This window comes from Pseudopipra pipra, chromosome 1 (genome assembly GCF_036250125.1).
Source record: "Pseudopipra pipra isolate bDixPip1 chromosome 1, bDixPip1.hap1, whole genome shotgun sequence".
Classification (NCBI taxonomy): Eukaryota; Metazoa; Chordata; class Aves; order Passeriformes; family Pipridae; genus Pseudopipra; species Pseudopipra pipra.
In genome coordinates, this window is record NC_087549.1 from 119,956,964 (window position 1) to 119,972,345 (window position 15,382).

The 15,382-nt window shown below is 37.5% G+C and overlaps 1 protein-coding gene across 7 annotated transcripts in view; it reads left to right on the forward strand.

Moving 5' to 3' along the window:
- Positions 1-15,382, forward strand: part of ANKRD28 (ankyrin repeat domain 28) — a 118,766-nt gene that overhangs the window by 32,737 nt on the left and 70,647 nt on the right. For 2 of the 7 annotated variants that reach the window (XM_064673787.1, XM_064673805.1), the window contains exons 1-2: positions 9,851-11,362; positions 12,451-12,534. In XM_064673787.1, coding sequence (XP_064529857.1) covers positions 11,246-11,362; positions 12,451-12,534 — 201 coding nt within the window. In that variant the 5' untranslated portion in view covers positions 9,851-11,245. Of the gene's footprint in view, positions 1-9,847; positions 11,363-12,450; positions 12,535-15,382 lie in introns of those variants that run through there. The other 5 variants (XM_064673795.1, XM_064673815.1, XM_064673837.1 and 2 more) reach the window with 4 other exon arrangements.

Below are 15,382 nucleotides of genomic sequence, written 5' to 3' on the forward strand. Positions count from 1 at the left end.
TCAGCTTTTTAAGCAAAGTGCTTTTTAATCTTCTAAATACAGAATTGAAAAAATTGATAGGAAAAGTAACTTACGAGTGAATGTTGTGTACTTGCTCCTAACCTGTAGCAATGTGTAAGAGCTCCCGAGAGCTGCTTCCCTGGTAGCCATTGAGGGGAGGATTCCTTAGAAGGTTTGAGGCAGGCAGGTAAGATTCTTATCTGCAGCTGTGTTTCTCCTTTCTCAGTTTTGGGAAAAGGCACATCCATTTTGGCAGCTGTGGAAGTTTCAGATGAGCTCTCTCGTCCAGTAGTTGTGTGTCTGCGTGTGTGTGTGTATATGACTGTGAGGATTTTATTCAGCTGTGTTTTCTACACTGGTTCCAGTTACCAGAAAGGAGCTTTTCTTGGACAAGAGGGAGATGCAAGGGGTTCCTAAAAACTTCCAGGAAATTTAGTTTTCCCCAAGCAGCAAATCCTGACATATAAGGCAGCTATTGACCCACACTATTTTAAAGAGAATTAGAATAATTCATATACAGTGACACTGACTGTTTACATACTGAAGAAAGAAAAGAAAAATGTGGTGGTATCCATAGCAACTAGATTAATTTTGTTTACTTGCATATAGTATTTTGAATCCCTGGTATGTATGGAAACAAAAGTCCCTCCTGTGAGCAAGCCAGCTGAACTGTGGCTTCTGTGGTCGCAGTCTATTCATATCTGCCCAAAACTGAATTAAAAGTATTGCACTAGTAGGAATGTTACATGCATTTTTAGTATTATAGTTGTTAAATATTTATCATTTTGTTTCAACTCTTCTCAGAGAGAAACTGATTTCAAAATTGTTTAAAAGAAAACGTCTACATCTTTTAAGGAAAATCAATGTGCTCAGGACCCTTACCTCCCAAACCCCATTCTGGAACAAAAGCCCTCACCACAGAACTCCCCTGCTTTTCCCTCCTCTTTCCCTGCAGCAACACTCATTCCTGGGTGGGACAGGGAGGGGGAGACTGGGTTGTAGACAGATTGTACTGTCACATGACTAATGGGAAGGAAAATCTGAACAAAAACTTTTAAAGGCCACATTTTTTTGTTGTTTTCTTTCTTCTGGTTGAGAATTTTGGAGCTATGAAATATTTCAGCCACTTCCTCACCCCAGTATTACTGACTTCCAAAACTTTCTACTATGAGAATTTCACCAATGACAAAAATGTAGAATAGGTGTTTTTAAGGAGTAGATTTTGTTGTTCTGTTCTTTTTGACAAAATCAGAGCTTTGTTTTGAATAGTAGAAATTGTGTGGTCCTCTGAGAGAATACATGCTACAATCTCTGTCATTCTGAGTAGAGTTTCCTCTTGATAATGCATTTTAGTTCTTTTATTTATTAGACTGCTACGGTTCTGAGCGAATAGCAGACAGACATTCAAAGCTAAATTAACTTTCCTTTCCTAAGGTGGACAGATTTGGGATGTGTTCTCTTTCCAGTGCCCTTCTAGTAGAGGAAAAGCAGTCTGCACTATATAGTTGCTCCTACTTCGCTTTATTTTCCTTCCTCAGTCCAACCTGTGTTACTTCCCTACATAGTTATTTTATCACTGGAGGCCAATGAGTGCTGCATAACACTTCTTTGAATGCATTGCCCTGCTCTATTCTCAGCTTTTCACAGGCTGTTCATTATTCCTCACTCTTATTTGGTTATATGTTCTTGCTCCTGTGACTGGATTAACGTTTTGTTAGTATTTGCTGCTGAAATAACACAGCTGCGAGTCCAAGCAAAACATGGGCTAAGATGAAACGCTGCTAATGTGACTGAAATAAGACAGGTAACAGACTGTTTGCTGTAGCAAGATTTCCAAGCTCATTTTTGCAACTAGAGCTAAAATCAAATTGAAATAGGCATAATTATCGGTTGGGAGTCAGTGGTTTCTGACCTTGGCTAACAGAGCTTCTTGGGTTTCGTGCTTTGTTTGGGGAAGGTGGGGGGGAGAGGGGAGGCAAAAAAAAATATTCCTTTTTTTATTTGTTCTTTAATAGCTGAATGGTTCTGTTGAAAGCGAGTCGATCTTGTTGATTTTTTTATATAGGCAACTGTAATTTGTTACTTGAGAAAAGCAGCTGATTCTGGAAATGTCCTAAACTGATGTGAGTCATCACTGAAAGTTTTAAATAGTTGAATGTGATGTTTGTTTCCTCCCTTCCATGGCTCAAAATGGTATGAATCATTTTTTTAGTGTTTCCCAGATAACAGTCTGAGCAGAAGCGGTATATGTTTCTGACTCAAGTTGCTAAATGTTGGTGGAGCACTCCCAACCACTGCTGGTTTTGATCATGTGGGAATTCCATAGCAGTTTCAGACAAATGTATAAAAGCAAACATTTTGTAACCATGGCAACTTACCCATGAGGATTGATGTGGTTGGTGACATAAAACTGGGAAAGCCCTCTACTGACTGGCATAAGGGACTTGACTTTTCTGCCTAAATTGTGTGAAGTGGTACAGGATAAAAATTCAGTCATCAGAATCTTTTTAAGTGTGTAGAATGTCTTGTAGAACACTAGAATTTGTGTTACATTTTTACGTGGCTGCCTGCTACTGTCCTTATCTGCTAAAATGAAGATGTCTTTTATGAACCCACATCTCCTCCGTAGTTTCATATCCTCTTAGTCAAATTCAGGTCTCCTTGTTCTTTCTATGTAACTTGGACTGTAACTCAAAAGTGATGCATACTCCATTGTAACTGAAATGGTGCTGAAAAAGAAATGAGTTAGCTAATGAATTTTACTGGGGAAAGAGAAGGGGAAAAGGAAAAGAATGGGCTCATCTGGGTTATAGAACAATATTGGGAAGAATAACTTTTATGTGACCTGGAGAGGACTAACTGATTTGTCTGTCAGCCCAAGCTCATCCAATGTGCTGCAATGATAGCTTTTGTATGTCATCAGTTAGAGTGGAGGTTGGGATTGAATCAGTGGTCATTCACCATAGGCAGCAGAGCAATTCTCATTTCTAGAAATCTGCCTAACATTTTCTTCTTCAGAAGCTCAGCAGTATGGCAATCCAGCAGAGTTTTAACGAGGAAATGATAAACTTTATTCCAGGTTTCTTGACTCCAGCTAGAACTTCCTCATTTTCAGTTTCAACACCAGCACTGTCCAGTGCTGAATCTGGGTGTGTTGCATTGTGCTGCCTTTACTTTAAAGGGGTTTCCAGCCTTCAGCTAAAGAACCAAAGTGAGGATAAAGGTTATTTAGCCCATACAGCTAAATAAGCCTCAGTGGGGAAGCTGACTGGCCCTACAAACCGAATGTAATATGTTCCTAATCATCTGCTGGATAAACAGCAATTTGTTAAAAACCAAACCAGAAAAGTATCTGAATCCAGGGAAGTTGGGACTTGTTCTTTTCCCCTGTAACAGTGAAAGATCACACTCAGGGTTTTATTTGAGTAAGCAGCTGGCAGGTGAGAATTGCTTCTCTTCCTTGGGATGCAGACATAGGGAATTGATTTCAGTGCATCAGAGCAAGATGTTAAGCCTGCTATGCCATACATTAGAAAACCCCAAGGAGTTTCTGGCATTCCAGAATGCAGTTTCTGAGAGGCCTGTGCTGATCTCGTGCATTATAGTGTCTGTCCTTGAAGCCTAGACCATGCACCATTTGCAAGCCCCTTAATTCCTACTGAAGAGGGAAAAGCAAGCCTATTGTATAGTGAAAAATAAGACAATGTTATGTTGACCTTTTGTGATATGGGCTAGGTTTTTTTGTAATAAATTATGAGTTTGATTCTTTTTTTTCTCTGCAGAAGCAGTATTGCAGGAAGAAATTTTCAAAGAGGAAATATGTAAAATCAGCACTTCCTCTGTTCATCTTCAGAGCGTGACTATAGATCAGTAGAAAAGTAGATCAAAGGAGATGTACTAATTCTTCTCAGTATATGCGTGTGCCCACATGCCCAAAGGGAATTCTCTGAGTTGTTTTACCAGCTGCCCTAATATAATTTAGTAGGATCATGTTTTGGTTAATTTATAAGAATGCATACACTATTGGTATAAACGCTTTAAAGGCAATGTGATAGATGATATAAAACTATGATTAGGAATTCTGCAGTCATTCATTTACTCCAACTGAGCTACCTGTTTCTTCTCCTTGGGAAAATGTAATAGCATTGCTTCCTGAAACATCAGGCTGTCAGTGCCAGCTGTGACAGTGGGTTAATGTCTTCCAGTGTGTCTGGGTTGTTATTTTTGCTCTGCTATTGTTGCGTTCCTGTCGGTCTCACCTCCCAGCAACTGGCTGGGTGTGCTGGGAGAGGACGCTTGACATGCGAAAGAGCAAACGGAGTGCTGAGACTGACCCTTTGATTTTTGTTTTGTTTGTTTTCATCAACTCTGCTTTTAGAGCTGGTGTGCACAGCTGAAATTGCTGCCCTCAGTAATTATTCCTGGAAGGATATTGTGATTATTGTTGTAACTGATGCCATTTTCAGTGCCAGAAAACAAAACTGGCTGGTGACATGGTCTCAGCTGGAAGGTGCTAAGGAGGACAGAAGTAATGCTCCTAATCTGTGCCTTTCCTGCGTTTGCTCTGCCAACAGGTGGAAATACTTGTAACCAATCTGTGGGCCTTGCTTTTTGTATTATGAACACATTTTCTAAAAGCTGTCATACTTGCAAAAAGCCTTAAGTGTACAGCTAATAATTGTGTGTTTGTGTGGGTTTAACAAATGCTGAAGTGTTTTGCCTGCTTCTCTCTTTGACTGAACTGATATTTTAAGATATCTTCTCCATTTTCCAACAGAAGTAATCTTCTGTCACTTACCTTCTCCCAAAAAGAGAAATTGCTTTAAAAAACAACCTGTCTCCTGTCCAAAATCCACACCATACTACCTTGTTTGTCAACATTTATTTGTCTGTCTTCATGGATGCAAACTTACCTTAACTATTTATAATCAATATATTTGGATTGGCACATCTTTTTGTGGTCTCTCTTCCCTGAAACAGGAATTGTTTTGACTTCTAGTCAGTTTTATAAGACTGACAATACCAATGTCAGACTTCTATGGTTGTTATTTAGAAAAGCTATTGGGTGTAATAGCTGCCTTCTGTTTCCGTCAGAAGACAGGGAGGTGGCTCCTGTTGTATGCAGCTGATAATCTGATTAATAGGAGCCCCCAGACAGAGCACATGTGCTTTTTCTACAAAATGCCTTGAGTGTCTGAAGTCAGACAGACTGGAGGACATCTTTTATGTGCTGTTTGTTAATGTAAGAACGCACTGATGATTTTGATTACAGGATTGTACACTAAAAGTGCACAAAATCCCCTCCTGCCAGTAAATTTAAATCTGGCCTTAAAGGGAGGTGTTGTGGATGACATCCTAGCTAGAAAATAGTGACGAAGATTCAGTACCCCTCATATTTTCACCTTCTTTAAAGAGAAATAGGACTTGTATTTGCTTTTCTGGTTTTTGGTTTGTGCACAGCTCTCAGTTTTTTTTCAGATTGATAGACTTCATATTTTGGATATCAGAGATAAATTGTTTTAAAGGTATTAATTTATCTTGTACTATGGTGGCTGTAAGGTTCTTCAGCCAAGAGTTTCTCTGCAGGTATATTGTTCAGATATATAAAATGCACAAGAAGCCTTAAACAGAAAATTACTTACAGACTTCTATCACTTTTAAGATATTTTATTGCTTTTTGATCAGATAATATTTCTGAAGTATTTTTCAAAAGTTACAGTTTGCTTAAGTATACAAATTAAGTTTGTCTGAATCACAGACATTTTACATTATTAATTTTTCTTATGCTGCTCCAATTGAGAAAAGTTAGAATGAATGCTGGATTATTTTTCTTCTTTGTTGTATTTGTGCCTCAGTTTTTGCTGAGACGGCTGTTCAGATACTGGATTTTATTAATTGCAAAGTCTTAATTCAAAGATAATATATGACTACATAAAATAGTTCTCTAGATTAACAGAGGCTATATACTTGCATGAGAAAAAGAAATAGGAACTGCCTATGGTATCTGGAGGCGCAAGCAGAGCTATTTTGCTTGTCCTTGGAAGCAGAAATGTGGAGTCCAAAGGTTAAAACCATTCTCCTTTTCCTGCATCCCAGCTGTGCATAAGCTCTGGAATAAACATAGCAAAATTGGGAAGAAAGGTAGTAATTTCTTGCTTTAGACTGTTCTCTTTCCTGACTCCACCTCATTCCCTCAGGAGTGGGGAGGAAACAGCAGAGAAGTTCAGGGGAGTGACTCATGAGAAGTATTCTAGAAGTATTGTAACTTAGATTCATGGTGATGCTAAACACTCATCTCTGTCTATGTGTGATAAAAATCTGCTAATACTGGGACATGGCTATTTACTTAGAGCTGTAGCTATCTTTGTCATCTGAAGAAATCCACAGATTAGGTATTTGCCTTGCAGAGCTGATACTTAAGACTCACTTGGTTCTGAATTTTTTCATTTTTACTAGAACCTGACAGAACAATTTCCTTCCTTTCCTAGATCCTTAATTATACAAAATATTAAATGAAACCAGTTGGATTAATCTCAGCCCAGAAAAAACTTGATAAATGCTGATTGGCAAGGGAGAAATCTTTATTTGGGTAGGTTTTTTAATATTGAATATGCTTCAGCGAGGTTTTCAGTGTCATCAGCAGTGCTGCTACAGTTTCTGCTCATCCATTTCTAGAGAAGAGGACAGATCTATAGAAAAGGTTGCTATTTTTAGCTGATTCAGAATTCATGTTTTTTCTGTCTGATGTAGACATGGCTGACATCTGTGTTTTAACCTGTAGGTTGCATTCTCATATGTTTTCTTTATATGCACCCATGAAAGACTGTTGGAACTTGATTTACTTAAGGGCAAGTGTAGTTTGAAAATTGCAACACTTTTATTTTTTATTTGCATACAGCTATCATGTCAACATAAAAGCTTTCTTTTCTTTTTTCTTTTTTTTTTTCAAAAATGCATATCCTTATTGCACTCTTTGAAATTTGAGAGTTAAGTATGGAGATCTTACTTTGCAAACAGATATTGTGGAGGCTATCAGGTAGATCACCACTCAAGCCCCAGTAGACATGGCATTCTTTTTTTAAGTTAGGCCATTTTTGGGTCTTCTTTCCTACTACTACTAATTTAATAAATTTTCTTATTGGAAATATATGACATTTGGAGAAGATGGATGGTGATGACCTGCTGTCTTCAGTTTAAGTTTTATTAATATAAACTGAAGAGGGTTTTTTTCAGATGCGATATTCTTCATAACTTGGAGAGATCTGTTATGATTCCTAAATTAGTTTGAGGAGAGGAGACTTAAATTAATCCTCTTTAATCTACTCTGCTTTTGTTCTGTGTTACTATTACTTTTTCCCCCACACTAAAAGTTGTTAGTCTATATAATCTGCTGAAAAATTGAAACCTTGGTTTAGTTTCTTTCAGTAGAATTGTGAACAGCTTTCAGTTTTCAGAATACCTGTTAGGTAGCATTAGAAACTGTACTTTGCACACCAGAGGATACCTTGGATGGTTTTTTGAAGTTGAAAGAAGAGATGATTAGGGAAGGTGTTTGCATTGAGGTGAAGGCACAACTTTTGGTTGAAGGGAATGGGAGGGAGAAATGCAAGTTCATTGTGAGCAAAAACTAAATGTTTCTAGAACTGGGTTTTCCTTTGGTTATGGAAGTAACTGCACACATACAGCCCTAGCGTGAGAAGGTTTTTTTTTGTCTGCTTATTTACATGGTTTAAATTACTGTAGACATCAATATAGTATTGACTCAGTTGTGTTGGTTCTCTTTCTAATGCAAACTGTGACATATTGGCTTTTAACTCTTTGACTGTAGTAATGTCACCATTCAAAAATGTATTATGTTAGGCAAGATACAATATGTTAACTTGCTTTTGGAAATAGTTTATATTAATTTTATTTTAATAATATTTAAGATCTCTAGAATACTTATCAGAGTGGATTAAAATATTCTGGTTTTTTGCAATTAACTGAGTGTGAAGACTTTCAGTCTTTCTCAGAATTTCTAGGTGACTTTGGACCATTAATTGCAAAGCTCAAAAATGGACAATGTTCAGTTAATTTGAACTAAATTGGGCATTATCTCTACCTAGAAATATGTCCAGTTGGTAATTCCAACAAAAAGGATATGGAACGCTTGGCCTTTGCTTACTGTATAAATGTACTGACTCTTCATTTACACTAAACATACGGGCTTAGCTGGAAAACCATTATCTAGCCAGTATGTGTGTATTGTATGAAACTCAAGTATGGGTTTTGTCAGTATTTTGCTTGTAGCCTTAAAATCTGATTTTTAATTTTTTTTAAAAAATGAAGCTTTAGTTATGGAAATAAGCTACCATGTCTGTTCCATAGGATATTTGTCACAAAGAGAAAGCAAACTGTCTTCTATGTTGGGGTTGCTGTGTTGTGTAGCAGACATTAGGGTGTTGCAGTAGCTGAGCCTTGAGGATGTCCATGTTTTTATTAAAACTGGTTCTGCTGTGGCCAAGAAGAACATGTCATATGTATTCATGTGAATCTGTGTTATTTCTTTTTAATAAATGGTTGGAATGCTAGAACAAAGCAGTGTAGAGTACAAATAATTGTTTTTTTGTAATGAAGACCAGAAGTATGAAATTTCAAAACAACTGGACTCTATGTAATGAACAGAATATCTTTATGAAGATGTTTGTGAGACTTGGGAAATTTTAATATGAAATTTCATGGTGAATCAGAAACTGATGCTATATTCTGCCAGGCCAGGAGTCTTGAGCTCAGGGAGCCCTTAGCCAAAGTGCTCTTTTGCACTTAAAAAACCTTCACCTGCATGAAGTATTGGGGGGACCAGGGGGGCATTTAAGCAATATATTATGTTGCAGTGAAGCTGTTGAAAACATTATTGCAGAAGACAGCTAATGTAAGCTTTTCCTGCCTGTGACCCCCAAAGGTGGGAATTCAATATGTCTATTTATATCCAAACCATTTAACACACCATTTAAACCTGTCTTTCTCTCTGCCTGGCTTCATATGTGAAACCTGAGTGCAAATACTTTATTGAAGAGCTATAAACTTGCTCTCCATTGACAAATTCTGATCCTAGCAGCCACTGAAGGACATCAGAATTGCCTTTATGCTGCACAGCAGGAGCAAAAACCCTCCCTCTGTTCCTGTAACACTGAAGCTTATCCAGCAACTTTTGACAGAAGCCATTTACATAATACACCCACAAGCCAGCACCATTTAAGCAGATACAAGCTGAAGTATTTATTCAGCAAGTTGTAGGGCTTTATATTTTACTTTATTTTTATGGTATATTTTAATAATATTATTATATTCAAATGATAATTGATGTAATTTTTTTCAAGGATATCTTTGTCCTAGTTGCAAAAAAACATGGGTTTGGTCATTAATATCTGTCTTTTTAATAGTCAACCTATTGCTTTAAGATTTTACTTTTCATTTATTTTCAGAGGATTTATATGGGGAGATTTTTGTCTTCAATGAGTTAAGTGAGGACTGTTTTGCTGCTCTGACCGGTTCCATATGAAAGCAGTTAAAGTGCTGGAATTGTTTACTGCCTAAACGGTAGTTAGTCAGCAGAGCCAGTACACCACATTTCTTTGCGGCTTTCAGTGGAAAATATTAAAACAGTCGCTCTTTCTTCAGTTATAGGATTTTTACGTTTTCAGCTGCATTAGTCACCAAACTGGCACAGCCATAACTGCAAAGACTGCCCCCAAAAAAAGAAAAAGGCGCTTTTTTTTTTTTTTTTCGTGCCAGAGGAAGTTGCACTGGGAGCGGTGACTGGGTTCTCTGGTAAGTGTGACATGTGAGCATTACTAGGCATTTCACCCTGCCAGGCTGCAGTCGCTGCTCTCCAGGCTGCTGCTCAGGGGGAACGCTGCCGTGCCAGTGGCTTCTGCTCTGCTCCTACGGACTCGGACAACCAGGTTATTTTTTGAGCTTTGCAAGGCTATCTGCTGATTGTGTAATTCAGTTTGTCAAGGAAAAAAACCTGATAAGCAGAAGCTCTTGCTGAAGAGGAGAATCAGGTTGGCGCAGTGACAGATGTTCGAATAAAGAAGTTGGCTCAGAGAAGACGTACGGGGTCTGATTTTTTTTTCTTTTTTTTTTTCCTCCCCCTCAATCTGAATGAAGACTATCATGGGAACTGCATTCACATGGTGATCAAAAGAAACACTTGAGTGATGAACTGCTTTTGCAGAAGTCGTCTAAGGCAGTAATTTGAGCTTTTGTGTGCGGTAGCTAGCTTGTTTTGTTGAAGCATTCCTCCTCAACAGTGTTTCTGCCTTGCGAATTCCCCGATGGAGAAGCCACAGCTACTGCCCGGTAAAGGAAAAATGAACGCTCCGCATCGCTTGTGTCCCTGATGGAGTAACACCGGCTGCGTCGCTATCGTTTGGGGAGGCTGGATTCCACCGGCAACATTATTCAAGGAGTTCATTGTCCCTGTGCTCTGACTCATCGCATGTAAATGTGCTGCAGCCGTGCTGCACGTTGCAGCTATTTTTCTTGCATGGGAAAGAATTATTTTCCTCTGAGCAGGTCCTGAATAGCTGCTGGAACCGAGATGCGTTTTTGGGGCCGGGCTGTTTGTGGCATTGAGAGAGGAAGCTGTAGAACGGCAGGATGATCAGGGGGCGCGTTTATTTTCAGTCACCAGAAGGGCTGCGACGGTTGGTTTAAAACTGACCTTGCAGGAGCGGGGAATAGCTGCGGCCGCCTCTTTCGGGGCAATTGTTCCTTGTTCTGTCCTCGGTACGACCGAGTCGTGTCTTCTGCAACAATGATTTCACTGTGGGGGTAGAAGGACGCTGTGGAAGTTGTGACATTAACAAAGACAAATTTACTCGTGAAAGGACAGCTGTGTGCGACAGTGAGTGCTGTTCGAATGGAATTGGATCTTGGGATATTTTTATCAGCTGTTCCACAGTTTCGTTATTGTGGTTTCGATACCTAGGGAATTTTTATTTTTAAAAGAACAACTTTTTTTCAGCAGTGTCTTGAACGTCTCAGGGTGCTTAAATCTGAAAAATGAAGTTTGAGGGGGGATTGGAATGTCCCTTTTTAAATGCAAATACAACAGCGGTAGCACTCGCAAGTTTGTGAGGGCATGTGAAACAGGTGAAGGTATTTCCTCTATGGTCCCTACTGCTATACCTGCCGTCTGGTTCCAAAAATACCACTTCTAGCATTTTTTTGTTTGTTTTTTCTTACTCAAACGGTTCGAATGAGTCGAGTCTGTATTGTTGTTTTGGAGGAGGAGGAAGATGATTCTCCCACATTTATTTCCAATTTGCCTCAGGAAAATTTATCTTTACGTCCATCGCCCTCTGGAAATGTGCTGGTAAGGCATGTTGTTTGTTGGCATATTTCCTGCTTATGATGCTGTCGCAAATACCAATAGTTATTTTCCTAAGATTAGGATGAATACATACAATGTTGAAACGAGACAAGGTGGTAAAATCTGCCTTACTAAGAATGGAAAAAGCTGAAACTTAGTGGTAGACTTTATATTTGCAAGGGGTCTGTTCTTTTTCATACACTTTATCTGTGGTGCAGCAATAACAGGTCTCAACTCTTGTGTAATAGCAAAGGGTTTTTAGAAGGGTTGGCGAAATGTATTTGAAAGAAATGGGTTTTCCCTGCTCCACTCCTCAATTCAATGGTACATTTATGCAGTACCACTTTAGGAACAGATGTGATCACTGTATTATAATAATATACTGTGTTTATTTTGAGAACTGATAGAGTATATAGTTAAGCAAGAGAAATTCTAAGCTAAAATAAAAATTAACATAAGTCACAATCTTGATATAACTGTTAGATTCAAGGTACCACTTTCTAGAAATTATCAACACTGGGGGTTATGCTTTTATTGCTTCAAATCATTTTATTTTTTCAACTGACTGGCTTAAATCTTGCTAGTATACCTCAGCAGCTTTTCTTACTTACTAAGAAATCCTGCTATATTTAGTAATAGATATGCCTGTGTGAATTTGTTACCATGCTTAGCTGATGCACTTTGCTTTCCCACTCTGTCTAAACAGGTGAAAGACTTGCAGTAACTTCAGTCACTTGCTAATGCAAAAGGACATTGTTTGTTTATGCTATATAGAATTTGCAGCAGTAAGAACAACCCTCATGTTATTATGAGGTGTTCCCTTTTCAGCTTTTTTCAGCTGTTATAAGCTTGTCCTCTGGACTCTTTTTTTTTTTTTCCTATCTTTTATATATTGTCAGTGGCTTAGATTATGTCTGTGTGTTTGAAGTTTTTAGAACTTGGAATTTCTTTGATTTTGAATACTCTTGCTGGTTTCTTTATTTCACTGCCTGGGATGTTGTTTTATCATTGATACAGTTGTATCAAAAAACTGTATGTGTATCACTAAAACCTAAAATGGGGGTTTATTCTGTGTTTTTGCTTTGTTTCAGCCACCATTGGTTCAAGCTATATTTAATGGAGATCCTGATGAAGTTCGAGCACTAATATTCAAGAAAGAAGATGTTAATTTTCAGGTAAAACCAAAAATCATTATCTTTGAATATGTTTTAATTTTGTTTTGGTATAGCTTTTAGCTGTACTAATCACTTTTAAACTGCTAATTCTTGAGCTGTAAATTTATGTACTGAGTAAAGCCTATACATACACTTAATACTGGAAGCAGGAGTATAGCTTTGTGGGTTTGTGTTGATAGTAAAGACCTAATTCTGTATTCTTTTCAAATATTAGTAAATGTTAGTTCTGCAGTGCTTAGGTAACTGAAAAGTTTGTTTATACAGTTGCATCAGCCTAACTTACAGAAAGTTAGACTGGTTAAGTGTGATGCTGTGTAGACTTCTCTTTAAATTGAATACAGCATATAGTATACATTAGACAATTATAAGAAAATAGTAAACTTGTGGTTTCAGTAGTTTGGTTTGATAATGGATTTTAAAAAGGGAAGCCTAATGATTATATTAGTATAAATGAGAAATTGGATTTATATGTCCTATTAGTGGTGCTGCAAACTCAAGCACTGCAGGTGTCAAAATTGTACTGAAATGAAACTGAGTTTGTTCCATTGGGTGAAATTCAAGATTTGAACAGCTGTATTGCTATTAAAATTCTAGTTCTAATGTTTGACACCATGCCAGATAATATAGCATAAACTCTTTACATGCATTAGAAATTGCTTTGATTATTATAGCAGACTGACACAAACCATTTAGGGCTTAACGCTACAGGAATATATGTACTCTGTATGACCCCTATGTTTCTCTTCCAAATGCATCAGAACAAGAGTGATGTTTAAAGACAAAGGCTAACATCTAGATGCTACCTAGTGGCCCATTTAAGACTGTGATAATTGTTTACACTTTCTTCTGGAGAGATGTAAACCAAAATCCAATATTTGGTTTGGTATCTCTATTTTGACATGTAAAAGCATTCTGCAGAATTTGTAGCTGAGAAATGCCAGCTGAAAAATCCCAGTATAAGGGAGTCTTGAAGAGCTTCAGTAGGACCCTATGCAAGCAAACTTACTGTCCAATCTAAAGTTTTGTTTGATAAGGTTAGACTTTTTTTTCCTCTTTCAATATTTTTGTATGTCCTTAAGCAAGATTGTATGATGAATTATATAATACAAAAATACTTAATGTTCTCTTTAGTTATGAGAGCATTAGCTATGTATCCTTCTACATGTGTATGCTCTGCTCACACTGCCACTTTTATTTTTAAAAGGTGGTTAGTCAGTATTGTTTCTTTATATTATCCATGTGTTGAAGTCAGTTTTAGCATTCATAGCTATGGAGCTTGTAAACAAAGTTAAGTTTAGTATCTTTCTGTGTTTTTTTTAGTTATCTATTACAAAAACCTCTGCTGGATTTCAGTATGTATGTGGTAGTGGTTTTGGGTTTTGTTCTTTCTCAAATTTTGTCGAACAGTTGCAAATAAATTGAAAGTCAGCAGATGTGCTTAAATAGGAAAGCTTGTAATTGGTTACTGCCTTTCAAGAGAGATACTTCATGCTGCCAGGTAGTTATATTGTAGGTGGAATAGTCCAAATCTGGAGGGTTTTATGTTATACTTATTTTTCATTAATTCCATTCTGTTTATACACCTTCCTTTAACAAAATACATGCACTGTAGCGTAGGAACACCCAAGGTGTAGTTAGAATCCATGCATGACAAATATGTAATTTTTTCACAGCCACCTTCTTCAGCATTGGCAGATGCTTATCATGCATGAGCACTGGTTCACACCATGGCAATCCTAGTCTACTACAGTATTTAATATTATATTTACATTTATCCCTTAAATGCTGTTTGTTGGAACTAAGCAAGCATATGAATTTTCCCATTATCTGACAGAAATGAAGTAGACTGCCTGGTGGATTTTTCTTTGTGTCTGTCTGTGTGTGTATTTTGTTCTTTTCCTGGGTTTTTCATTGGCTATATGTACTTGGCTGGAGATAATATATCTCTGCATAGTCTAGATCCAAAGTTTTTCCCATAGTTATGTGTTACAAATTGTTGTAGACAGAAGGAGGGGAAAAGTGAAGAAAATGAAGTTATTCCTAGTTATTTATATTTACTAAAAAAGAGAAGGATTATGATATGCTGTTTTGACCATTGTGGATTGTATTAGACCAGTGTATATGTTGGATTTTTTTCCACTTTGCTATCCAAGTGCTTCAGTACAGTTGTTTGAATTCCAGACTCATTTCCTCCAATGCCTCTGAAGAGTCATTTCCCCCTCTCAGGAGCAACTAATTATTTTGCAGTTTGTATTCTAATAGTTGAGATTCCTTCCATCCTCCCTTCCCCTGTGCATGGGCTGGACTCTGTAACTGGAGACCTAGCAGTATTCTGTGAATTAATTTTGCCCAGAAGTGAACTGAAGATAGAGCTGTTGTACATTTTTGTTGTGACAGTGACATGCATCTAGGAAAGTTGTTAGTGATGAAATATGGGTAATTTTTTCCTTTTTATTATCATCCAACTTAATTTACCTCCTTGCTTTTATGATATTTTCTCTTTAACATTAATCACAATTGGCTTAATTCACTTTTAAAGCTAAGTGAATTGAATCTGTGTATTTGGCTTCCCAAAGCTAGGCTGTGGTAACTACTTGATGTTATGGTAGTATCTAAATATTGCATCCAGTTTGGACTGTATTAGAGCATTACTCTTAAAACAGATGATGTCTTCTACCATAGTGTTATATTTAGAGACATTCTGAAATGGGTGGTCTCTCATAGCATGAGTTGCTGTGTGTAACTGTAAGTTGTACAGATGGCAAATGGACTATTTCAGGAAGAAGATTGTTGATGCCACACCAGCCTCTTGAGTCACAGGCTCAGTTTAGTTTTAGAAAGTATGTAT